We start from the raw sequence: 24,811 nt of genomic DNA, 5'->3' as shown, positions 1-24,811 counted from the left end.
AGAGTAAAAATATGGCCAGAACAGAAATTTAGAAATTATAGGAATGTTTTAAATAATTTAACGGAGGTAATTATAAAGTTCCTGAATCTTTACTATACAACTTTTATTCTTCTTCATAAGAGAAATCAAACTATAACAAAGATGCTGTGTAAACTAAATTTATGTTTCCTTAGAACAGTTGCTCCAGTTCAAACCGATGCATGTGTCTTGGTATGGTTGACCTCAGTTTGACGGTCATTCTCCCTTGGGTAGTATGTTGTCAGCTGTTGGTGAAATTTTTTATTTTATATCTAATTTTAATATTTTGTATTCAATAAGTGAATATGTTCTAAATAGATTACATTAATAAATAATGTAAAATGTAATCACACTTTTAAAATAGCATAAATATGTGACATCATGTTAGGATGGTTTTCATCATTTATTTGGAAGTACAGCAGATGTTCGGTGCTGTCATACTTAGCTGAAGGTTTGGTCCTCTCCCCTTGTTAGATAGTCTCTACCATTTCCCTATCTGAGATCACGTACAGAGTCACCACCTCATCATTTCAGAGTCTGTGCTGTGTGACATACAAGTCCTAGTTCCCAGTTCTCCAGTATACTGTTTCAGCTTCAGATCTAAGCAGAAGGCTGTCTGTCCATACTGCAAGACTGTTGCTGCCTCCATTAATACATACAAGCCAAATTGGATGTTAACTAACTTTTAATTTTAATAGCTCATGTCATTAAAATCCAATTTTAGTCTTATATTTGGGTATTCTATATTTGTAGTTTTAATTCAAATTTGGTTTTTCATGCTGGGAAAGGTGGTGCATGCCTGTGCCCTTAACACTGGAAAGGAGGCCAGACTAAGTTAAGGAGTTTAAGACCGGACTGGGCTGGATGGATGGACAACAGCAACAGAAAGGAACACAAAGGAATGGCTTCGGCTTATCTTTTCAAAAGCAGATTACTTAATACAGTAATATTGCATCCTGTTCTGAAACCCTGCTATAATATAGGTGCAATGTTAAAAGTTAACAAGTGATTAATTCACTTATATACATACATTTGAATTTTGGATTGTTAAGCAATTTCTCTATTACAGTATTATAACCCAAATGGGTATTTTTAAATGTACAGAATGATAGTCAGTCAGCTTTTATACTGTCTTCTGCACATATTTTGCCTTTGAAAAACAGAGGAGGTAGCATTTAAATGTCAGATTATTCTTAACTATTAAGGCTCAGAGATACAACTTGGAAATGCAGTTGACAGAAAGGATTTGCAGTCCTGTAGTTACTGTGCCCATCCTAGCAATGCATACACTGTTTCTGTATATAGACTTTGTATTTCATACCTGAGTGCCAGTAGTGTATAATGAGAGGCAGGTATGGTTTCCATAGCAACCCTATCTGGCTATGTTACCGATGGGAATATAAAAATCAATATTGAGTTCCAAAATGGTATGTGAGAACAGAATAATCAAGTAACAGCTGTTACAGAAAACCTAATTCTAGAGTCTTTGACTTATGTAACTTGCAAAATGACTTAGGTTTACTATATATAATGTAAATATTATTCTGTTCTTCATGAGCAGCAAGATACTGCAGGAAATGTAGGAGCATATACTTCAATGTATACTGATCAACGAGGTCATTAATTTTTGCTGAAGGGAAATTAGTATTCACGTGATGAATAACTGCTCGTAGCCCAAAGGTCATTCTCTTCTGGGAATGGATCCCAGAGTCTCTCTCTAGGTTAGGTGACTCTAAGGACTCAGAAGGCCCAGCACATACTGGTAATTGGATTTAGATTTGTGACAGCCAGAAGGTAGATAGCCACATCAGTACAAAGAAGAAGCAGGCCCAACAAGTTCACAGGAGACCAGGCACAGACAGGTAGGTCTCCAGGAGCCACCTGTGGACCAGAGGGATGCATTTAACTGCCCCAACATCAACACGTGTAAAGTGTTACCTATCAGTGACAGCCATGGGAGACTCGGTGCCCAGTGTTCTTACTGGCAGCTCGTCACCCATGCACCTCTCCTTAGCGTATGATGCTGTCCTGGACTCTGAGAACAACAGCATACATTTAGACAAACTGTGTGTCTGTGTAGATCTGTGCACCAAGAGCCATGCTGTCCTTCAGGGAAGTTTCATACAGTGTAAGGAACTGGCACCACTCAAGGTCCCTCTCTGACAGAACTTGGAAGCAGGATTAACCTAGGGCTTCATGATTTCTAGGCAAGCTCTCTACTAGCTGAGCTATATCTCTGGCCCTAATGAAATAGAAAGCAGTCATGCTCTCTTCAGGCCATTTTAAACGTTTTGTTGTGGAGATTTACTAATCCATCGCACTTCCTTCCACATAGTCGTTTACTGGTCTGTGAGCAGACAGTTTAACACTGACTTCTGTGGGGGAGGAGAAGGAATAAGAAGGAGTGAATAGTAGCCCTCTGCATCTGTAGAGACACCACAGACATGGTACCTGTGTTTACAGACACACTTTCCTGCCCCCCCACTCGCCCACTCCCCCCCCATCCTCTTTCCACTTAGGGAATGCAGGCTGATTCACTGTCCTCTGAGGAACACAGGTAGTGTGAATATTGGCACATCTATAGAAAGCCTAGGGTATTAAAATGTTTTATCTTTGAGAATTTAATTAATGTATAATTTTTTCTTGCTAAATAAATCCTTTATTTAAGATTGCGACAGCTGATTTAGAGAAATGATTTCTTATAACATAATCCAGTGTGCTGTGATCAGAAGTTAACAGAGTGCTGCTTGGTACAGTGTCCAAGCTCTTCAGTGAGTCGCTTTAAGCTTCACAAGTTTTTAGGAGCACAGAAATTTTGCTACTTATATAATCTTTCCCCAATGCCAATAACTGTAGAATACTAACAGGATGCTCCCTCTATCAGCCAAAAATCAATTTTATAACTTTTGATATTAAATTCTGTGAAGACAAATTTGATTCAAAATTATTTTATTGCTAAATGGGAGGGGGTCAGTATGACTAGTTAGTGAATGTAAGTGATAGATACCATGACAGCTTGTAATCACTTGCTGTTTGACTGTTACTTCACCTTTGAGAAATAAATTTATAAATTTAAATTTGTAGAAAATAATAGTTATTCCAAAATTGGCATGCATGAGCCTGTAATTGGTGCTGAGACCACAAGAGTCTGTCAGGTCTGCTCATCCTGGGCTGAGCGTTACATGGGATAGAAGTCAATTGAACAAGTCACTTAGGACATCAGCTGCATGCGCAGCACTGATCCTATAAAGCATGGTTAGGGTCATCCATTGTCTCCATTCTACCACAGTTTCGACATGACTATATTTTGGTATTTTGGAAACATTAAATTATGATTTTTCTATCTTCCAGGCTTTTTTTTTTTTTTTTTTTTATTAAAGTGGTATCTAATAGAAAAGCTTAAAAATATGGGAAGTGAATTACTATTGGACATAATAAAAGTTGTTTTCATAAATGTTATGTGATTTTTCAGACTGTCAAATAAAATTTATTTTGTCATATTATAAGGATAGATTGAAACTGAAAAGGGTAAATGGGTTTTCTATCGGTCATAGACTGTATATAATTCAAGTTGAGATTGAAAGTCAGGATATTCTGAGAATTTGGCCTGACCAGGAGTACTAGTAGGTGTCTGTCATCTTTGCTGCTCAGTAGATTGAGGCAGGGTGATCACTGGCCCCAGGAGTCAGGGAGATTGAGGCAGGGTGATCACTGGCCCCAGGAGTCAGGGAGATTGAGGCAGGGTGATCACTGGCCCCAGGAGTCAGTCCAGTCCAGGCAGCATTATAAGAGCCTACCTTTGCAGTCAGGACTTGAAAGCCAAAAATGAATAGCCTGATAGCTTTTGTAACTTGTGACCCCGTGTCTCACACACAGGGGAAACGCTTTGGCTGTGCTTTTGAATATGCTTTTTACCTGTCCACTGTCACCACTGTCATCTCACCTAAGCCACTAGAGCATTTAGTTCTTTGAGAACAAGTCCCATCCTGTCACTTCTTTAAAGCCCTGTGATGGAAGGCTGCAGCTGCAGTCCGAGGTCTCATGCCAGCAGCATGCTCCAAGCCCTGGGTTCAGTCCCCAGAGCCAAAACCAAAGTGGTAAAGGAAAAACTTTTTCCTTGATTCCCGTATTCTTCAGAGTAAAAGTCTGTGAGGAATGCTGGTCACATTTCTAATCACCCTCGTTGCTGTCCTTATTTATTCATGTGTCTTTCTCAGTAAAAAGAAAAACTCACTGAAGGCAGATTTCTCTCTTCCTTTGTTTTCTCTCTGCCCCAAGCACATGAGTGCATAGCACATAGTAGGTTTAAATCAAGTGGTTTTGAATCAAGTATTTATTGAGTATTTATAAATGCCAGAGCGGGTCTATCTGTTGGGTACAGCTAGTCAGTTGTGGTCTCTGCCCACCTGTGTGGTTTCCATCCTTGGCGCCCCACCCTGCAGTCACTGGCTCAGGTTTTCTGTGCAGTTCAACATTGCAGACAATTCTGATGCTCATCATCTGCTGTGAGCTTGTTCTGCACATCTGTAGTTTACTAGAGAAACAGATCCTGCCTGAGCAGTGCATGATCAGGAAACTGAGTTAGCATGGTCTCAGAAGCTCGGAAAAGATCACAGGAAATGATAATAAGGAACATAGAAGCCAATACTCAAAGAGAGGCATGTGCCACACTGCAGACACCTTTTCCATACCAACTGTGCCCAGTTCCTGTGCCCTCATCTCTCTGCCCTGATGGACTGCTGGGGTTAGACTTCCTCATTTTGCCCTGTGGCATTTTACAGCTACTTCAGCACTATCTGCCCATTTACATACTGGCAGAAAGTCACAAATATACAAGTCAGAGGACTGAGGTATTTCCCCAAATGTGGCCTCCCTGGTACTCAGGGTCCCAGTCTTAACAAAGGCTCTCACCAGCTCCAGGATTCCACACTTGTGATTTCACTTTCTGAAGTTTTTGTAGCCAGTAGTAATGACAGAACTAATTTCCTTCTGGAGACAGTTTTGAAAAAACAGTGTGTCATGCTTCCTATCTTAGGAACTACTGTTTGGTCCAGGTTATTGTGCCAGTGTTCACATGGACCATGGAGGTTGCAGGCTAGCCGTCAGCATCTTTGAAGGGTGTGATGTGGCGATGGAGGTACATGTGTAGTGGAAAGTTCCCAATTAAATATGGCCTCACTGCCACTCTGGCCCACTTGAGAGTCACTGTTCTGAAATGTAAACGTGCACACATTTACCCACATTAACTAGTCAGTGCCATCACTCTGCACTGCAGAATAAAGAACAGCTTCATTTGGGTGCGATGCATGCATTATATTGCACATTACCTGAATTCATAGAATAACTTATGTGCAGTACATTACTGTCTGCAACTGTGAGCATCATAATCGATTACTGGTACGTTGCCACCATACACTCCATGCAAATTTCACTCTAAGCCAAGTCAGAGACACTTGAAATGTCTTTTTTTTTTTTTTTTTTTTAACCTAAACAAAGTTTAGATGCACCACAAGAAAAGTCTCATTTAATCCTGGAGAGGAAGTAATGTTAATTTTAATGGCAAAAGCACAAAGTGATGGCCCTCAAAACAGTCTTGGGGGTATCTTGTTCTTGACCCATATATGCACCCCATGTCTTTGGTTTTCTCCTAGTCTCATTCTTAACCTCAGAGTCATTTCTCTCATATCTCTCTCTCTCTCTCTCTCTCTCTCTCTCTCTCTCTCTCTCTCTCTCACACACACACACACACACACACACTGCATGTACCTACCACTGAGAGAAGACATTTTCGAAGTGGGCCTTATGGGTCACATTTTCCTTCTGCATTCACCTGTTGACTGACTCCTAGGTGACTGTGACAGTGCTTTAGCAGTCATATAGGAATATAGTCATATAGGAATATGCAGGGCCCTCTCGGGGCTGTCTTGACTTGGCTCCTTTGCCAGATCCCCGAGGGTGATAAAACAGCTCTGTGGTAGTTGTAGTTGGCTGCTGGGGAGCCTCCTTCCTTAAGGTTCCATAGCGGCTAAATCAGTTACATCCTGAGGTGTGGACGGTCCCTCCGCTCGTCATCCTCACCAGCACTGTGACTTGTTCTCATGACGGCCATTCCTTTTTGTTTTATCTTTTGAGAACTTGTTGTTCATTTCCTAAGTCCCGATTGCTGTCTTGCTGTTTTGACAGTAGAGGGTACGCACTCCCCACCGCGTCGTAATTGCTTCTGCCAGGAAACACCAAGTAGTCAGTCCTAGCACTGCTGTGTTCTTCCCAAGAGCAGAATTCCGCTTAAAAGTTTTTGTTTTATGTCTAATAAATGGAATGGATTCCTATGGTGGGAAAGGCAGTATGGGAGTTTAAAGTTCTTTTCAGATTCTTCCTTGGTAGATCTCTTAAGCTGATTTCAAAACACATTTACTAATGTTTTTCATATGCTACATGTTCCACTTAGATTACAAATTTAAATTGTACGTCTCTGAACATTTTCATAATGAGGCCCAAGGGGAGTGCTCTTGAAAATGGGTGAGCCTTCTGATGGTGATGGGTGACTGCATGTTTGCTTTATGTTTCTAGAGACCATTTTGTGTTTCTAACACAACTGAAGCAAGGCTTTCAGGGAAGTTTTAGCTCTTTACCTAAATCATGTTCATGCTTTAAGATGACTGCAGAGCTGGTATGTCATGAAGTGTTTGGAGGTCACCCTGCCTTCTGTTTTCATAATGATTGGTCACTGAATAAAGCCTATATGAAATCAGAACAGAAGTGTCCAGCAGCTGGGATTGGGCTTCACCTCTGCTGTGTTCTTGCAGGTCCGGTTCCCATCCCACTTCAGCTCCGATCTCAAGGACCTTCTGCGGAACCTGCTGCAGGTGGATCTGACAAAGCGATTCGGCAACCTGAAGAACGGCGTGAGTGACATAAAGACCCACAAGTGGTTTGCCACGACTGACTGGATTGCTATTTACCAGAGAAAGGTATGCCTCTGTTCCTCGTTTAATGCCTTTGAGGTGTGATTTATCAGGTAGCAGAGATGCTGTCAGCTTCAGCATATTTATAATTATTTTACCATTTAAACTAATTCTCTGCAGGATCTCAGAGTAACTTCTCTTAGGTAAAAGAGAACGCATACATGGCCTCCCTTGTAAACCTTTACTATCCATTCTAACTCTTGACAATACTGTGGAAATAGGATTTTAGACAATATTCCACAGGTTTGAATTTTAAAACTTATAAAAGCCACATTTAAAAGATAGTGTATAAGTGAATATAATCCAAAATCAGCACATAGCCACACAGAAATCAGCTTACGTTCTGGGAATGTTTTCTCTTACTTTAGCCTTGCTGTAGACATTTACCAAGGTTGCAACTTTTTCCATGGGGTTTCCCCAGAAAGAGCCAACCTTTTCACAGATCCGACTCCTGCATGTCTGCTCTCCACTCCCAAGGATGTTCCCCAGTTTGCTCACCTTCTATATTCCACTGAGTGCTTAAGAACTCAATTATTACTTCACTGGTATTCTTTCTGAAGCATGTCCTTCCTAGCTATGCTGTATCTTCTCTCTCGTTTTAAAATATTTCATGTGAACAGAAACTTGATCTCCCTTGTTTTATACCCTCTCCCAGGCAGAAGCCACTGGTACACGTGCCTACATGTTGCTCAGTCCCTCACTGAGCCCCGTCTCTCTGCACATGCAACTGTCCTCCGCTGTCTTACACACGTGCAACTGTCCTCCACTGTCTTACACACGTGCAACTGTCCTCCACTGTCTTACACACATGCAACTGTCCTCCACTGTCTTACACACGTGCAACTGTCCTCCGCTGTCTTACACACGTGCAACTGTCCTCCACTGTCTTACACACGTGCAACTGTCCTCCACTGTCTTACACACATGCAACTGTCCTCCGCTGTCTTACACATGTGCAACTGTCCTCCGCTGTCTTACACACATGCAACTGTCCTCTACTGTCTTACACACGTGCAACTGTCCTCCACTGTCTTACACACGTGCAACTGTCCTCTGCTGTCTTACACACGTGCAACTGTCCTCCACTGTCTTACACACATGCAACTGCCCTCCACTGTCTTACACACGTGCAACTGTCCTCTGCTGTCTTACACACGTGCAACTGTCCTCCGCTGTCTTACACACGTGCAACTGTCCTCCGCTGTCTTACACACATGCAACTGTCCTCCGCTGTCTTACACACATGCAACTGTCCTCTACTGTCTTACACACATGCAACTGTCCTCCGCTGTCTTACACACATGCAACTGTCCTCCGCTGTCTTACACACATGCAACTGTCCTCCGCTGTCTTACACACATGCAACTGTCCTCTACTGTCTTACACACATGCAACTGTCCTCCACTGTCTTACACATGTGCAACTGTCCTCTGCTGTCTTACACATGTGCAACTGTCCTCCATGTGTGTCCTTCAATCTTTATTGATTTGCTTAGCATTCTTAGCTTGGACCCTGTGCTGGGCGTACTCTTCAAAGTGCTAAGTGATTAGTGAAATCTGCCTCACTCCTCCAGTTTAGACCTCAGACTAAAAGGGATGGAAGGCAAATCAACCTGTTGTGCTAATAAATTTTGAAGGAATCTAGTTAGTTTGCACCTGAGTGGCTAGATGTTTTTATTTGCTTGCTTGCTTCCCAAGACTCTCAAGTATTAGAAAATCAAGCAATTGTGAACAATCATTGTGAACAATGATTAAATAGAGGACCGCTGTAGCTGGCCAGCAGTGTTTTGAAGAACCTAGCTTTATTTCCCAGGTTCTCAGTGCTAAGAGCTGCAATAGCACCAGTATGTTACTTAATAGTAATTACTTTACCATGGTAATAAATTGGGAAATCTAAGGAAAGATTTTGGTTTGTTAACTTTATCTCTCCTTTCACTCTTGAATACTAAGTTAAAAATAACTTGCATGAAGTGTATATATTTAGCTTTCCCCTCCTCACCCCCACAAAAACCACAGCTTCTGATGTTTCAGAGTCTTGCCACATTTCCTGATGAACAACTACAGAGCACATTTCCTGAGGAAAATAATTTAACACTCTTATTTTATATTGAAAGCAGCTTCCCTGATTCATTACAATTTTAAAAGATTATAAAAACAAAGTTGTAAAACAATTTTAAAATTCAGCTAATAGCATAGCAAAACCAAAACAGTACAGTCACCATGCCCCACAAACTCCCAAAGCTCAGAGACAAGCAAAAGGACTATGCTTGGGACATCACTGACACTGTTAAGTAGTCACAAATAAGGGCCCTGGTGACTCAAACAGTCTTTCCAGCTCGTAAAACATGCTTTGTGTCTTTTCTAGATTTGCTCGAATAAAGATAGTTCTTCATAGTTAATAAAAGGGATTCTCATCAGTCTTTGAGGTGTTCCTGTTAAAAGGAGAATACATGTTTTGTTTTATTATGTTTTCATTTTACTGGTTAAAAACATGACCCCCAAATAGGATAACTGCTTTAAATATCAGTGCTACCACATAGCTTCTCAATTTGATCCCAGCTTCACCAGGTTCAAATCTCAGCACATTACTATTTGAAAATCTGTCCCCTCTTTTTTTTTTCTTGGGTTTTGTGGGGGTCATTTTCTTGAAACAGATTCTCACTCTGTAACTCAAGTTGGTTTGGAACTACATAGGTCTATTCTTAACTCTCCTGCTAGGGGCCGGGGGTAATCCTCTGACCTTGGCTTCCCAGGTGCTAGGATTATAGGAAGGTACAAAGCATTAAATACCATATTTCATAAAATCATTCAGATTTTACAGGGCACCTGTTTAACTTGTAGCTTTGAGCATTTGGGAAAAGGGAAGGCTATTTCAACAGGAAGGAGAGAGAAGAGAGAGAGAAAGAAAGGGAGAAGAGAGGAGAGACAGAGAAGAGGAGAGACAGAGAAGAGGAGGGGAGGGGAGAGAAATGAGGAGAGAGACCAACCAAGACCCTGAACTCTGGACTTAGGGAGTTGTGAGCCTGAGTCAGATCAGCTGTGCATTACAGGATGATCTTGAGCACATTGTTAAGCTATGTAAACAGAAGCTTTGTTACTTTAAAGTGTGGGGTAAGGTAGAGAGTACAACAGGGAGCATGGAGTGTTGACAAAGACTACATCAGCAGGTCCTGGTTCTGATCCCAGGGGACAGGTGTGGGCTCCGCCCACGCAGACAGGACCTGTGTTGACACTGGGTGTCTGCCAGCTCCTTCCTTAGTCCTCATTCCTGCATTCCAGCTGTGACCTCAGGGCCTACAGTCAGTCCCCACCCCCAACACTTGCTGCTTGGCACACATCCCATTCAGGTGCCTTCCTGGACATCCCAGAACCACTGTAAAAGAACCTGCCTGACACCTGTTTCCTTCTGGGCTTAGAGATCTAATTTCTTCTTTATTGTTGCACAATAATTAGCCTGTTGTTACATTACTATTAGCATTATTGAGTAACCTTGATTTAGCCCCTTATGAGTACTAAACTATACATTTGACTCTATTTCTAAACATACGATGGCTCTATATTTATTTTAAAATTTTCTGGCATTACTTGGCAATTTTAAAGTTCCCCATATAGTTGTAACTTTCCTTATACAAAATTATCTGTATTTGTCCCTTGTAAATTTTAGCAGAAAAAGAGAAAACCTTACGTACTTACTTACTTACTTTTCTCCAGCCAGTTTTAGAAACTGATGTTTGTCTGTAGAATTATCCCTGCTGTTATTATTGACTTTATCATCTTTATTGTATTTATTGCTAGTCAGTGCTGTACTTAAGTATATATTTCTGTGACATGTGTTGTGATTTGTTAGTTTGTGGGTGGGGGTTGGAGGGGGAACATTGTTTGTTTTTCTTACATAGCCTTGGCTGTCCTGGAACTTACTCTGTAGAACAGGCCAGCCTTGAACTTACTGAGATTTTCCTGTCTTAGCCCCCTGAGTGCTGGGATTAAAGGCATGTGCCACCACAGCCTGGCTTCTTAGTATTTGATAGTTGTGATGTATGAAGCTTGGTGTGGTGATGCACTCCTTTAATTCCAGAACTTGTGAGGAAACGGCAGGCAGATCTCTGAGTTCAAGGCCAGCCAGGTCTATAGACTGAGCTGTAGAACAGCAAGGGCTACACAGAGAAACCCTGTCTCAAAAACCAAAGAGTTCTGATATATCGTAAATCTTTTCATTCTAATATTTTTTAAATAAAATTTTCTGCTGGTACTCAGGAAACAGATTAATTATATCACACAGTGAATTATTAATAATCTTTCTAAAATTGTAATAGAACTGAATTACTCCTGCTCATGTAGATTTCATGTATCTCAGAAAGGGCTTGACTCATCCCAAATAGTACACGAACTACCCAGAACTGGTTCATAGAAACAGGCCAGGTCATCCTAGGAAACATGTTGGTGGACATTTTTTTCTAATTTCTTTTTTTTAATTGGATATTTTATTTATTTACAATACAGATGTCATCCCCTTTCCCCATTTCCCCTCCCTAGAACCCCCTATCCTATATCCCTTCTTTCTTTATGCTTTTATACCATTTTGATTACATGCCTGTATTAAGGTCAGTTCTAGGTTGAGGGTCTAGCAATACAATAGATGCAAATAGTCAAGGAACAAACCATAAAATAAGCAGAAAAAGCAAGGCATTAAACCCAGGTATATGAACACTTCCATAAACACTGTTTCTAAAGGCTTATCAGGATGACCAAAATATCTGAGCCTACTTCCCTATCCTAGCCCAAGGTCATTTTCATGTCTGAAGCCTACTTCCTTGTTCTAGCCTAAAATTTAGATTCTTGTCTGAAATTACTTCTTTGTTCTGGCCTAAGATTTAGATTCCTACCTGAAATTACTTCTTTGTTCTAGTCTAATGTCAGATTCCTGCTTGAAGCCTACACTCTTGTCCTTAGCCAATGTCATATTACTGCCAAGCAGACCATTTCCTTGTCCTTGGCCAATGACAGATTTCCTGGCAGGCGGCCCCAAAAGCTCTTCATATCTTCCCCTTTTTATTGCATAAACCAGACTTAGTCTGTCTTAAGTCATTCTGAATGCCTTCCTTACCTGTCATGGAATATGCATTATCAAAGGCGGTGCACTTCTGTCTTAGGTAGGTAAGGCTCTGCAGAATCTTACCTGTCCTTGGCTTGCCAGCCTGTTAATTTAATAACTTTGGGGGTCCATTTTTGGGTTTAAGCCATGTATTTTGGGTACCAACATATTGATGTTGTTAAAGATAAGATTTAACATGGTGGGCAGGAATAAAAGTATTCCCAGGACAAAATGAGCTGGCCTGATCAAGCTATATATGCCATTCCTGAGGTTTGACCAAAATGGGAATACTGAGCTCAGGCCATGGATGATAATTTTATCGGCATTATCTATAGCATCAAAGGTCAACAGAGTAGCATTCTTTAAATTCTTAATCTCACTGTGCAAAGTTAACACATCCAGAGAGGTGTTAGGATTGTGCCAAATATCCTACAGGTGTCTTTAAACTTTTTTCTAATTATAATGACAATGATTGTGAATTTCAAAAGTAATACTACTCCAGTGATATTTGTCATGACACTTGGGATGGCTCCTAACTCTTGAACCCTGAACCTCCTTCAGATAATGTGAATGGGTTATAGAGCATCATTCATTGTTCCAGAAACCTATATAAATCCTTTCATATACTCAATAAATTAGTAACATTTTTTTGCTAGATGGTTAAAAAAAAAATAGTTGTCTTAACTCCTTGTATTAATGCTATTGCAGAAGCAGTGGTGCTAGCAATTAATGGAATTAAAGCTGTTATACCAGCAATAATCAAGCCTGCTACCCTCTTGCTTCTGCTTAAAGCCTAACTCACTTCTTCCAGCACTTTTAAGCTTTTTTCAGAGAATCAAGGTTTTCTAATACTCAGGGCAGTGAGACAAAAGCTGGTTGACCCCTGTAACAGACATGCCAGGTTTCAACACACTAACATAATTGGAAATTATACAGTCAATGCAACTTACAATATATACTGTAGAAGAGACAGAACCAATTTTAGCATGACAATTAAAAGAGCCTTAAAACATGCACTAACCCTTGTTTGAAATCCAGATCCTGTCCCAACTTTATCTCTTACTATCATAACATCATAGTGAACTGCAGCTAGCTTCCAAATATGTCTCTGAAAATGTCCAGATCCAGCCTTCCAAGTGTCGACTGTTATGTCCATTATTAGGTTGATTTCTGGACCAGTACATGATTGAGTCCTAATAGCTGGGCACCTTTAAGAAAAATACAAGAGACATTATAATTTCTCTTTTTGATTCTCTATCCCAGAAGGTCTAAAATCTTGAGGCAAGGTGGCTTGTCCCATCTGGGATATAGGCAAGCAAAGGTGGGTCAGGAACATATGTCCAATACAGCTCCCCAGTCACCCTGGTCAGGGCACTCAGCAAGCTCACAGTTCAGCATCATTCTTTGTCTCAGTAACAGCATGTCTCACCAATCATTTTCAAGTTCCATGGGCCTCTTCCACAATACCTTGTCCTTGAGGATTATACAGAATCCCCGTAATAAATTATTGACAAAAAGTCTCAACTGTTCGACTAAAATTGCCAGAACCATTATCTGTTTTTTTGTTTGTTTATTTTTTATTGGATATTTTACTTATTTATCTTTCAATGTTATCTCCTCTCCCATTCACCCAAAACCCCTTATCCCATACCCCCTCCTCCTACTTCTATGAGGGTATGCCTCCACCCCTCCACCTGTTGCCGTCTCCCTGCTCTTGAATTTCCTAACACTAGGGAATCCAAACTTTCAGGGACCAAGGCCCTCCACTTCCACTGATGCCTGACAAGGCCATCCTCAACTATCTATACAGGTGGAGCCATGAGTCCCTCCCTTTGTGTTCTCAGGCTGGAGGTTTAGACCCTAGCAGCTCTGGTTGAGTATTTTGATACTCCTTCTAAGAAGGACAAAAGCACCCAAACTCTGGTCTTCCTTCTTCTTGAGCTTCATGTGGTCTGTGCGTTTTATCTTAGGTATTGTGAGTTTTTGGACTAATATCCACTTATCTGTGATTGTATACCATGTGTGTTCTTTTGTGATTGGGTTACCTCACTCAGGATGATATTTTCCAGTTCCATCCATTTGCCTAAGAATTTCATGAACTCATTGTTTTTAATAGCTGAGTAGTACTCCATTGTGTAAATGTACCACATTTTCTGTATCCATTCCTCTGTTGAAGGACATCTGGGTTCTTTCCCGCTTCTGGCTATTATAAATAAGGCTGCTATGAACAGAGTGCAGCATGTGTCCCTATTGTATGTTGAAACATCTTCTGGGTATATGCCCAGGAGTGGTATAGCTGGGTCCTCAGGTAACACTATGTTCAATTTTCTGAGAAACCACTAGACTGCTTTCCATAGTGGTTGTACCAGCTTACAATTCCAGTTGGTGGACATCTTAATCTCAGTTATCAGTGAAGTCAGTGTGAGGAGCTGCAATAGTCAAAAAGTAAAATCTACCTTACTGTGGACATTGGTTTCAATATCTTTTCAGTTGTCCACATTGCAGTATAAAAATAGGATTATATTTAATTTATATTTAACACTTTATATTATATTTATTATATTATATTATATTATATATTATATTATATTATATCTAACACTTTATTTCCTGTCAAGTGTTTATGAGCAATGAAATAGCCAAATGTACCTAGCAGAAAGATAGACAGAAAGCCCAGAATACAGAAGTGGCCTGGACAGCTCGGGCCGAGAATCGTTCTCTAGAGATGGTCTGATTTGAAACCACCATCCAGCTAGAAATGACACAATCGTAGTCTTGGCTCAGTCTATGTAGGATAAAGTGATGGTCTCAGGCCACGGTGCAAAGTGTCCAACTGGGAAACAGCATTAGAATCTCTGCTCACACTTATTTGTCACTTTCTTCTTTTCATGTGTCTATCTTATCTATAGCATCGGCTATATTGATACAGTCATGGAAACAATTCATAAATAAATAGCCATGTAATGATATGCTAGAAAGTACTTAATGAGATCACTTCTGTTCACAGAAGAAAAAGCCCTTGAGAGTTTGATGCCTGCTTCAGTCATTTATTAGTGATATAAATTTAGTCAGCTCTGTTTTCAGTCTTTAAAACAGGAATGAAAAATGGCTGCCTTGGCTTCCCTGCAGTGTGGGGAAGTAGACATAGGGGACTGAACAAACAACTGTGTGTGATTGTGAATCCATGGCTGCAGTAAAGCTGCAGTCATTCCAGCTCTGAACGCTTTCCCTCATGCCCGTTAGGCTCACCATAAGGTTATATGGAAAGTCTTGATTTTCAGAGTCAAAAAAAAGAAAATGTTTAGAATGTGAGTTCTGTGAGTCTGTGAGATGTCTCTTACTTAGACTTTTCATAGTCAGGGATTTTAAGTAAGCTTCGGAATTAGAAAAGACATCTAAAGTATAAAGTGTATTAACCTCAGAAGAAAGGAAGTTGAAGAAAATAATGAAAGCCTTGGAAATAAATTGATAAAAATGAAATAAATTATAAAGTAGTTTTCTAGAGCTGGGAGCTGGCAATCTGCTGCTTTTCACTGATTTACCTAGAAAGTACACTAGTATTTGGTTGCGGCTCTCAAATGAAAATGTGAGGTTCTAGCTAACTCCTGGTGGGTCACACTTCAAGCACTTCCCTGTGTTTAAAGATGTCAGAATGATGCATGCTGGGAGTTCATTGTTCAGTGTTTGGAAGGGTCTGAGTCATTCTTTCTCTTATTTTCTTCCTCATATTAATTACAGGTTGAGGCTCCATTCATACCAAAGTTCAGAGGCTCTGGTGATACCAGCAACTTTGATGACTATGAAGAAGAAGAAATCCGTGTGTCTATTACAGAAAAATGTGGAAAGGAATTTTGTGAATTTTAGGGAGGAGAAAGATTGCCCCGAGGTCACACTCAGTCCTTGCACGCTGTGGAGGTGGAAGGTGGAGCTGGCCGAGACCTGCTAGTTGGAGCGGGTTCCATTCCCTTCATTCCAGCAACTGCGTGAGGCCTTTCCTGCGTCATCAGTGTGCGCTCTGCAACCACCTGTGTACCCAGGCAGTGCTCCACAGCGTTGTCTGTGCTGTAACTCGGTGTACACCACGTCCTCCTGGTTTGGTTTTTCTCCACCCTCCTACATCCTTCTCATTCACTTCTCTGACCAGTGCTCCCTTTATTTCCTTGGTGTTTAAGATGGGCAGTGTTATGGCTGTGATATTTAAAAGGAAAGCTACATGTTGCTTTTTGTAGTTTTGAGCGATATTTTTGCTGACCAGTGGCTTGAAGATAAACTCTCCAATGATTATTTTTATTTGAGTAGCTTGGACACAGTTTTGCCAAAACTCTTAGTAATTTTGAAGATGGATGTCTTATGAGCACGGGAATTTGCATACATGAAGATAACTTTTCAGGGGTCACTGATGGAGCAGTAAATCCAAGCACCTAGATGAGCAGTGGGATTCCTGGACAAGAGGCTTCGTTCCCTTGGCCTTCTAATAGTCTTCTCTCCGTGAGACATTAAGTGACCAGACAGATGCCTCATTTGTCAGGAAAAGTGAGGGACGTGGCTTCTCACCCCAGCTGTCTCCCTTGGTACCACATCTCTGGGTTAGGAGAGAGGCCTAAGGTTTCTAAGCCTTCGCTCTTCCATGGGGGCTTTAGCCAGTATTTCAGGAAAGTGACTGATAAGTGACACTTTTTGAGGTTTCTCAGACAGTCCTCATTGGCAGGTTCTTAAGGGAAATGAGCAAACATGGATTTGGATAAATGCTAAGTCAGCAGAAGCCTTGATTCCTGCTTGCAGCTTAGAAGTTCTCTCCTTAAAGGGAACTTTTCTGTTTGCTTTGGTTTGTAACAGGTAAGAAAAAAGCAAAACAGTCGTTGTTGCTTCCTCTTCTGAGGGAAGAAGACGGCACTGTTGCAGCCTTGACGTGTTTCCCTGCCTGGCCAGTGACAGGAGAACGCAAAGCTTAAGAAACTGCCACATTTGTATTTAATTTTGAGGTGTGATATCTTTAAGTACATCAGAATTGCTAACCTTTCTCCTTCATAGACAGAGTATATGATCATGCAGGTACAGTTTCCATGGTTGCTTTTTTTTGATTTTTCTATACTTTTTGCCAATTGACTTAACAATGTTGCCATCATGAGGAAATTTCAAGCACTCTTGCACATTTAGTTCAGTGTTCCTTTGTGAATAAATGGCTTAACTTTTTTTTACCATATTTTCATTACTTTTAATTTTCTTGTCTCATTATGTCTGTATCAGTGACCTACCTTAAATAATCCGCTCACCTAAATAGTTTAAAATACTCCTTTCATGATGAGTCTCCAAGGATCTAAGATGGCTTTAAGTCAAACACCCTGATGTATATAGAGCCTATCTGCCTCCTTGCTGGTGCAGGTAGGTCATTGACAGCACTCACGGTCCTCTGAACACACACACACACCCCCACCAAACCCTTGAAGACATTAAAAGTCCTAGCTGAGACCTTCTCTCTGCCTATCTGCATGTGTTTTGGTTGTCAGGTGTTTCTGCATGGCAATGTCCCACAATAACAAATAATGATTTCATTTGGTCCACCTGTATTTAAAATGTGCAAGAAAAATTGAAATACTCTGCTGTAGCAAGTTTTATGTAACAAAGATATATCATCGTGTTAATAAATTAAAAGCATCATTTATATAAAATACTTTATTTACTTTTTTGTATTTCATTTAAACCCAAGAACATGCTAATCATGTGTTGTATGTATGCTACAAATTCTCTGGTAGCGTTGTTGTATATTATTGTAAAATTATTTCAATAAATTGTGGGGATGACAATTTGATTATTATAATTTAGTTTTCAAAGATTGAACAGATTTCTATGAATCCTAAAAATATTTTTTTCTATAAAATTATTAGTACCCAGCTAGAATCTACCCAGGTACATGACTTCTAGGCATATGTTGGTTTCTGGGGCTTCTCAGCCATTCCATTTTACTGTCTCTGTTTGAAGTACATGAGCAAACCATCAGCTGTGTCAAGGGGTCTATTTCTGACTAAAAATACACTAAATTGGAATATTTTTAACATGCCTAAAATTTCCATTATTAAAAACTTGAAATAGTAAGTTGGTGGCAAAATCCTGTATTTTATTCAAATTATATTATGTAATACAGAAGAAATGGTGTTTTGCCCAGAAAATTAAGAAATGGCATTGGGTAGGACAGACCAGGAAGCTTGCTGGAGTGGCATCAAGTACAAACAGAGGGCAGGAACAGGCTCTTTGTGGGATCCTCTGATTCCCCAAGTTAGGTCAGGGTTCCTTCCTTAGCTAATATTCCCAAGGGATATCATGCTTTGAACTGTTTCTGTACAGTGACACATTTCTGTGCATCCTTCCTCTTACCTCTGACAATGTGCTGAAGATCCTCTGACTATCATAAAGGCCTTGTCTGTGCCACTCCTTACTCCCTCACTGATGCTAAATATACACTTGATATCAAATTGTCAGCCTACCAAAAAGATGCCGTGGCTTATGGGTATTGCTGTCTTGTTCTTGGTATGTACCTGTACTGATTGCCCCTTGGTCTTTAAAAAAAAAAAAAAAAAAAAAAAAAAAAAGCTCACTGTAAGCCTAAATAGTGGTTATCTTTTCCTACTGACTGTTCTTCTTTCCTTCTGCTTGTTGTAAGAATCAAATGAAATAATGTATATGTAAAGGCACCTTGTAAACTGTAAGCTTTCAGTGTAAGACGTAAGGTGTGTTATTTCATTAATTAGTTCTTCGTTTAGAGTGCAGCTTCCGATGCGCTATTATAGCTAGGAAATGCTGAAAATGTGTTTTTTAATTCATCAATAACCGCAAAATTAAAGTATCTTCAAAAGATAAAAGCTGTCGAGTCTTCTGTCCGGTGCCCCTCATCCTGGACTGCTGATGTGAGAAATGGCTATGGATTCCTAAATTTCAGACATTTGGCTGAGACCAGAGCAATAAAAGTGTGAATAATCAACCGTCTATTCAAATTAGACCTTCATTGTGACTCTGCTTAGCGCAACCTGGTGTTGCTAAGAAGTCTTCCTACTTCATTTGGCTACTGATTACTCTCGACAGAGGAGTAAACTTTTATGAGTTTGGTGCTGCAGGGGCCCTCACTCTCATTGCCAGTGAGCTGGGAACTTGTGCTTTATTCTTCAGGGCCTCTTGGGAGCTCACCTCTACCCTTACAGTTAAACCTTATGGTTCAGCATGTATGGCTACAGCAGCAGTTTGCCTTGAGAAACTACCAGTTTTAGGTCATTGTTTTAATAGCTTGCAATTCTGTTTCATGGTCTTTGCAAACATGTACAAATACTAATGCATTTTCTAACATGATTCTGTTTCCAATGCTAAGTTTTTTAGTCATTATCAGGGCTTAGTACAAATTCCCATTCTCTCTCTCTCTCTCTCTCTCTCTCTCTCTCTCTCTCTCTCTCTCAATAAAATTCTGGGCATGTCTTTATCCTGTAACTATTATTATTTGAGATCTAATTAACAATGAAATGTCTTGTATGCACAGATGTTGTATGTAAAGATAAACATTTGTTTTTACTTTAGCTTTTCTGACTACCTGCTTAATAGTCTTTGTGCTCAGAGGGGCTTCGTTTAAATTTTGTTATAAACCAAATTGACCCAAGCATGATCATGCACACACGTGATGAGGCCTGTGCTGAGACCAGCTAATGAGCATAGCATCTCCACAAAAGTCAGTTCTGCCAGAGCTTAATCTTGGACTCCCAGACTCCAGAACGGCAAGAAGTGAGTGCCAGCAGTCCACAGTGCTCTGTTGTGATGTGCTAGCAAATTAAAGCACCCACAGAACTAACTGCACATGCCCATACTCCAAAAGGTGCTTGGCTCTTGGCCAGAATGGAGCTGGTGTTTTTAAAAAGGTGGAGAAAGGTATATTCATGAAGCTCAAGGTGTCTTCTCTCTTGTTTCTAGGAGAGCCACTGGGACACATGAGAGTTGGAGACAACACGGTTCACTCAAATTCCTGTTAACTCCCAGACAGATTGTCTCTAAGTATTAAGCTAATCTCTTAGAGCAGTTCAAATTGAACATGAAAAGTAATAGCACATTAATTCCATCAAACCTACAGTCAGCTCACCCATTAACAGTGATGTTTTCTATAACTCTAGCTGAATCGTCCAATCCTGTGTTTTTCTCAGGAGAAAGGGTAATGACCTTAAGGTATTAGTTTTCTGTTGCTGTTCTAAAAAATCTTTATAAATCGAGTGACTTAAACTAATAGATGTATTACTTTGCAGCTGCCTATTATCCACAGTATGGCTCATGGGGCTGAAGCGATAGAGCTGGTGGTACAGCTCAGAGATTTTGCTCTTTCCTGTGGTATAAGGCCTGGGGTTTGGTCCCCAACTCCCAAGAGAGAACACTGTCTTTGATCATCTGAGGCCTATCTATCTAACCCATACTCGGGTCCCATTTTGAGATCAGTTAAGTATCCTTAAGTCTGTCCACCACCGTAATTCTCTTTAAGAGGATAAGTTTAGAAAATTAGTAAATTTTTTTAGATTTTTTTCTTTTGAATTGTGTCTGTGTTCCTGTGAAGGGTCTACTCAGGTACGTACAGATGCCTGTGTAGACGTGAAACTGGAGTTACAAGTGGTTGAGGGTTGCCATATGAGTGCATGGAGCCAAGTTTGGGTCCTTGGCAAGAGCAGCAACCTCTCTTAACTAACAAGTAATTTCTTCAGCCCCCGAGGAAGAATATTGAAGATGGAAAATATAAACAAGCATGTTGATTTCACTATGGGACATACTTATCTAACTGTTCTAAAGGAGGATATAGAGATGGCAGCAATGAAGAGCTTACAGAAGAAACACCCTCAAGATAAAGGCTCACCTCTGAATCATTGGCCCATAACCTGCCAGACAGAACAAAAAAGCAATATTTCTGCAATGAAATCCTAATTAGATTATACACAAAGGAGTGATTTCTTATTAACCTCAGACAACAGAAGTCAGAGAGCCAACGTTGTGAACGATCCTGTCTTTTACTTCAAGTTTTTAACCTCTGCAACTACTATTGGGTTAGCAAGTGTGGAGAGACTAGTTCCCTGCTGACTAGCCCTCTGGTCCAGGGAGGCCTGACTGGTAGATTGATTGGAAAAGACTAAAGAATGGGAAAATGGTAACCAAAGGCTCTCTCTGTTTCTGTGCCATCTCGTGGATCTCCACTGTCAAGCTGGTACCCACTGCCATGGCCTCTCACTTTCTCCTGTGGCTGCAGTTCCTCATCTCTACAACCTCTACTTCATTTCTCCTAGGGCTGACAGAACACACTGCTGGTACTCATCTTGGGTCACTTCCTTAGCCACCCTGTCTATTTTTAGTAGTCTTACTAAACCTCCTGGGTAACATGTACTCATTCTTTTGTCCTGTAAAGTGCAGTAGTTGTATGGCTGTGTAATCCATCTCTTCCATACATATATAACTCTGTTCCACTTAATAGTAGAGGGGCTTCTGCTTTCCTGACTGTTGTTCCTAGGGTCAACATTCCTATACTACCCTGTACTCCATGACCAGACATCACTGTGAAGGAAAAACCTAGGGTAAAATAATGACTCTTCCGGATGAAAGAGCTTTCTGTGAACAAATTCTTATTCGAGCCCTACAACTGTGTGTTGGGGAAAGGAGTCTGAGAAGTGTGAATGGAAAACAAAAAGAGAGACAAACCCCCAAATATGTTTCCATGTTTATTAGGAATGGGACATGAGATAAACACAGAACTACTTTTCAGACCTAGCTGAGGATGCTTGTTGGGCAGATCTGTGAAGACATTCACAACTTTCTTGTTTCCCTCCACTGTCTCTTCCAAAGCAAATAGCAAGGACAGAGCATGTTCTCAACATCTCTAAGTACAGAAATCACAATAAAAACAAGATAACTCTCCAGATCAGACCTTCACAACAGAAAACACAGTGATTTTTTAAAGGCAAAGGACAGAATAACACCGAGAAAACGTTCTGACTACAGTGAGGTCCTTGAAGCAAACAGGAAAAGATAAGAAATGACAGAAATGGCAAATGATACAGAAAATGAAGCTGTTGACATTTCTCAATTTAGAAGCTACTGAATGTATCTAGAAAGAGTATCAAATGTGTTGTAGAAGCATTGCTCTAAAATAAAGGAAAAATGGTTTATATATTGAAAGAGCACTCGGTTTTTCTCAGGGCAGAGACAGATCTTTCAACATTAAGTCATATCTTGGAAGATTTTTAATTGTGACAATTAAAATTTTGTGCATTACAGTCAATCCACCCCAGCTGGGAATGACCCTAGATTTGATCCCTAGCACTGAATAAAAACCTGCATAGTGCCACACAACTGTATTCCCAGCACTGGAGGGGTGGGAAAAGAAGGATCAGATATTCAAGGTTATCCACAGCTATATAAGTAAGTCCTTAGCCAGCCTGGAATGCGTAAAACTGTCTCAATATGAACAAACAAGTCAAGCCAGACCAAGACAAGAGCAGGAAAGAGATTTCATCTTCAGCTGCCTCTTTACTAACACTCAAACTACACAGTGGCTACAATGTCACAAGATGGAAATATATGAGACAAGAGTATTATACCCAGCTAAGATGGCACTGCACTTAAAAGTCACAAGACAGGTTCCTTTAAGTAAACAGAAGAGTGACAAATCCTTCAGCCCTTCCTTCATCTCCAAATGGGTGTGGATAAAAAGAAGTGGTTAACTAGCAACGATGGGAACCAGGTGAACATGACTCAGTGTAAACAAAGCAGCTGTGGTCACTGTAATTATAGAGCTGATATGCTTCAAACTTTAGCAAACAGACATAACATAAAAAAAAAAGGAAAGAAAGAAAACCCTTGAGAGCCACAAAAGAAGGAAATAAGAGATGACTAGAAATATCCAGTTTCTTCCCTTGCTATGGACAGCAGGTGACTAACCATCTAAATTTAGACCTGTGGTTGAAAGATGATTTCAATCCCACAAGTGTTTGTTATGATTTTGTAAATCTTTTGTAGGGAAAGGAACTTTATCAGTTTTGATTTCCACTTTTGTTTTTTACTGTGCTAAACCCAGTGACAGTGCTATGAGAAGGCTCAGGGAATACAGACACTTGCCTGATCACCTGAGTCTGATCCCCAAGCCTCACATGGTGGAGAGAGAGAACCTAGCCCTGGAAGTTGTTCTCCAGCCTCCACACATGTGCCATGGTACCTGTATGCCATGCCCCCACCCATCATACACACATAAAAATACATAAAGTAGCTTCAAAATTCCCTTTCAATTTTCATTTCAATTTCTTCTGACAAACTCTTTTATAGTATTAGTGAAGTTGAATTATTTCTAACATCCTTTATATGTATGTACAATTCTGTAAGATTACTGTCCTCTGGTTATTCTTCAAGCTCTTTTCTTAGCCCTATCTATGTGTTCACAGGAAGGTTACTGTTGATCTGCAACCTGAGGCTATTTGATAGTTTTTTTTTTCTTCAAACTTTGCTGGATTGTTTGTATTCCTTATGATTGTTGCTAAAGATGGGGAGTCATAAGTATCATTTAGATATTTGGGAAGTTGGTGGTAATCCAGACCTCTCACTGGCTGGTCATAGATGGACCAGTCAGTGCTAAGCAGATTTAGTAAGGAAAGGGAAGCCAGGACACACCAGCAACAAATCCACTTGCTGTCTTCTCTCTAAGTGAGCTCTAGAAGTTTGGAACATGCCATCAGAATTGTGCCCCTGCCTGCCACACTCTAGGATAGCATTTCCAAAGAGGGGGGGGGGGAAGAAGGCCTCTTCATCACTGGAGCAAGCCCTACAGGGACTCTGTCTTCTAGCTTTCAAGTCTCCTGGGCTATGAAAAGAAATGACATGAACAAGAGTTTAGGAGAGCTGTGTGGATGGAAAAGCAGGAACAGAACTGGAACTGACTAGCTGACAGTCTACATCTTTAGACAGGACCTTCAGTAATCACTGCACCCAGGCATGCTTATAATCCCAGCACTTGGGAGAATAAAGAATTACATTTTGCAAACCAACCTGGGCTATATAATCATCCTGGGGTAGCCTAGGCTACAAGGCAGATCATATCTCAAGATATCAACAATCATTTTGTACTAAACTAATTATGTTCTGGGGAAGATTGTGGTTTTTTATCTAATGTCAAACTTAAGAGGTACCATATCATTAATTTATTCTAAACAATATTATAGACGAGAGGAACAAAGGAATGTTCACGTCGCCTAAATTTTTCCTTCATGGTTTTTATTCCTTTTCTCTTTTACCTTTCTCGCTTCTGGGAAATCATCACCCTCTGAGGAGAAAGTGTTATGAGAGCAAATAATATGCAAAGATTCAGAAAATACAAATACAAGTAAGTGACAAAATTGATCTTATATTGTATTAGTCATAGTTCTCTAAAGAAACCAAATTAATAGAGTATATATGTGTGTATGTGTGTATATGTGTGTGTGTGTGCATGCACATGTGCACTGACACATGAACACACATGTTTGTGTAGAATATAAATCAAATATATATGATTTATTATACATACTATATTTATATATAATAAATCACATATAGGATTTACTATAGTATTATTATTACTTTACTATAGAGTAATATTATTATTGCAGGCTGTGGTCTGGGTAACCCAACAATAGATGTCTCCTGACAGGAAGGTCAAGTCAGGCAGTTGTTCAGTCCACAAGACTGGATGCCTCAACAGTTCCAAA

At 40.2% G+C, this 24,811-nt stretch overlaps 1 protein-coding gene across 5 annotated transcripts in view; it reads left to right on the top strand.

The window, feature by feature from the left end:
• Prkacb (protein kinase cAMP-activated catalytic subunit beta) overlaps positions 1-18,931 on the top strand; it is an 88,545-nt gene extending 69,614 nt beyond the window's left edge. For all 5 annotated transcript variants that reach the window (XM_034499575.2, XM_034499574.2, XM_034499576.2 and 2 more), the window contains 2 exons: positions 6,825-6,989; positions 15,813-18,931. In XM_034499575.2, the coding sequence (XP_034355466.1) occupies positions 6,825-6,989; positions 15,813-15,938 (291 nt within the window). In that variant the 3' untranslated portion in view covers positions 15,939-18,931. The remainder of the gene's footprint in view (positions 1-6,824; positions 6,990-15,812) is intronic.
• Positions 18,932-24,811: the final 5,880 nt, after the last annotated feature.

Source organism: Arvicanthis niloticus, chromosome 4 (genome assembly GCF_011762505.2).
Source record: "Arvicanthis niloticus isolate mArvNil1 chromosome 4, mArvNil1.pat.X, whole genome shotgun sequence".
Classification (NCBI taxonomy): Eukaryota; Metazoa; Chordata; class Mammalia; order Rodentia; family Muridae; genus Arvicanthis; species Arvicanthis niloticus.
The sequence above is the reverse complement of the archived record's forward strand: the minus strand, read 5'-3'. Positions and strand labels throughout refer to the sequence as shown.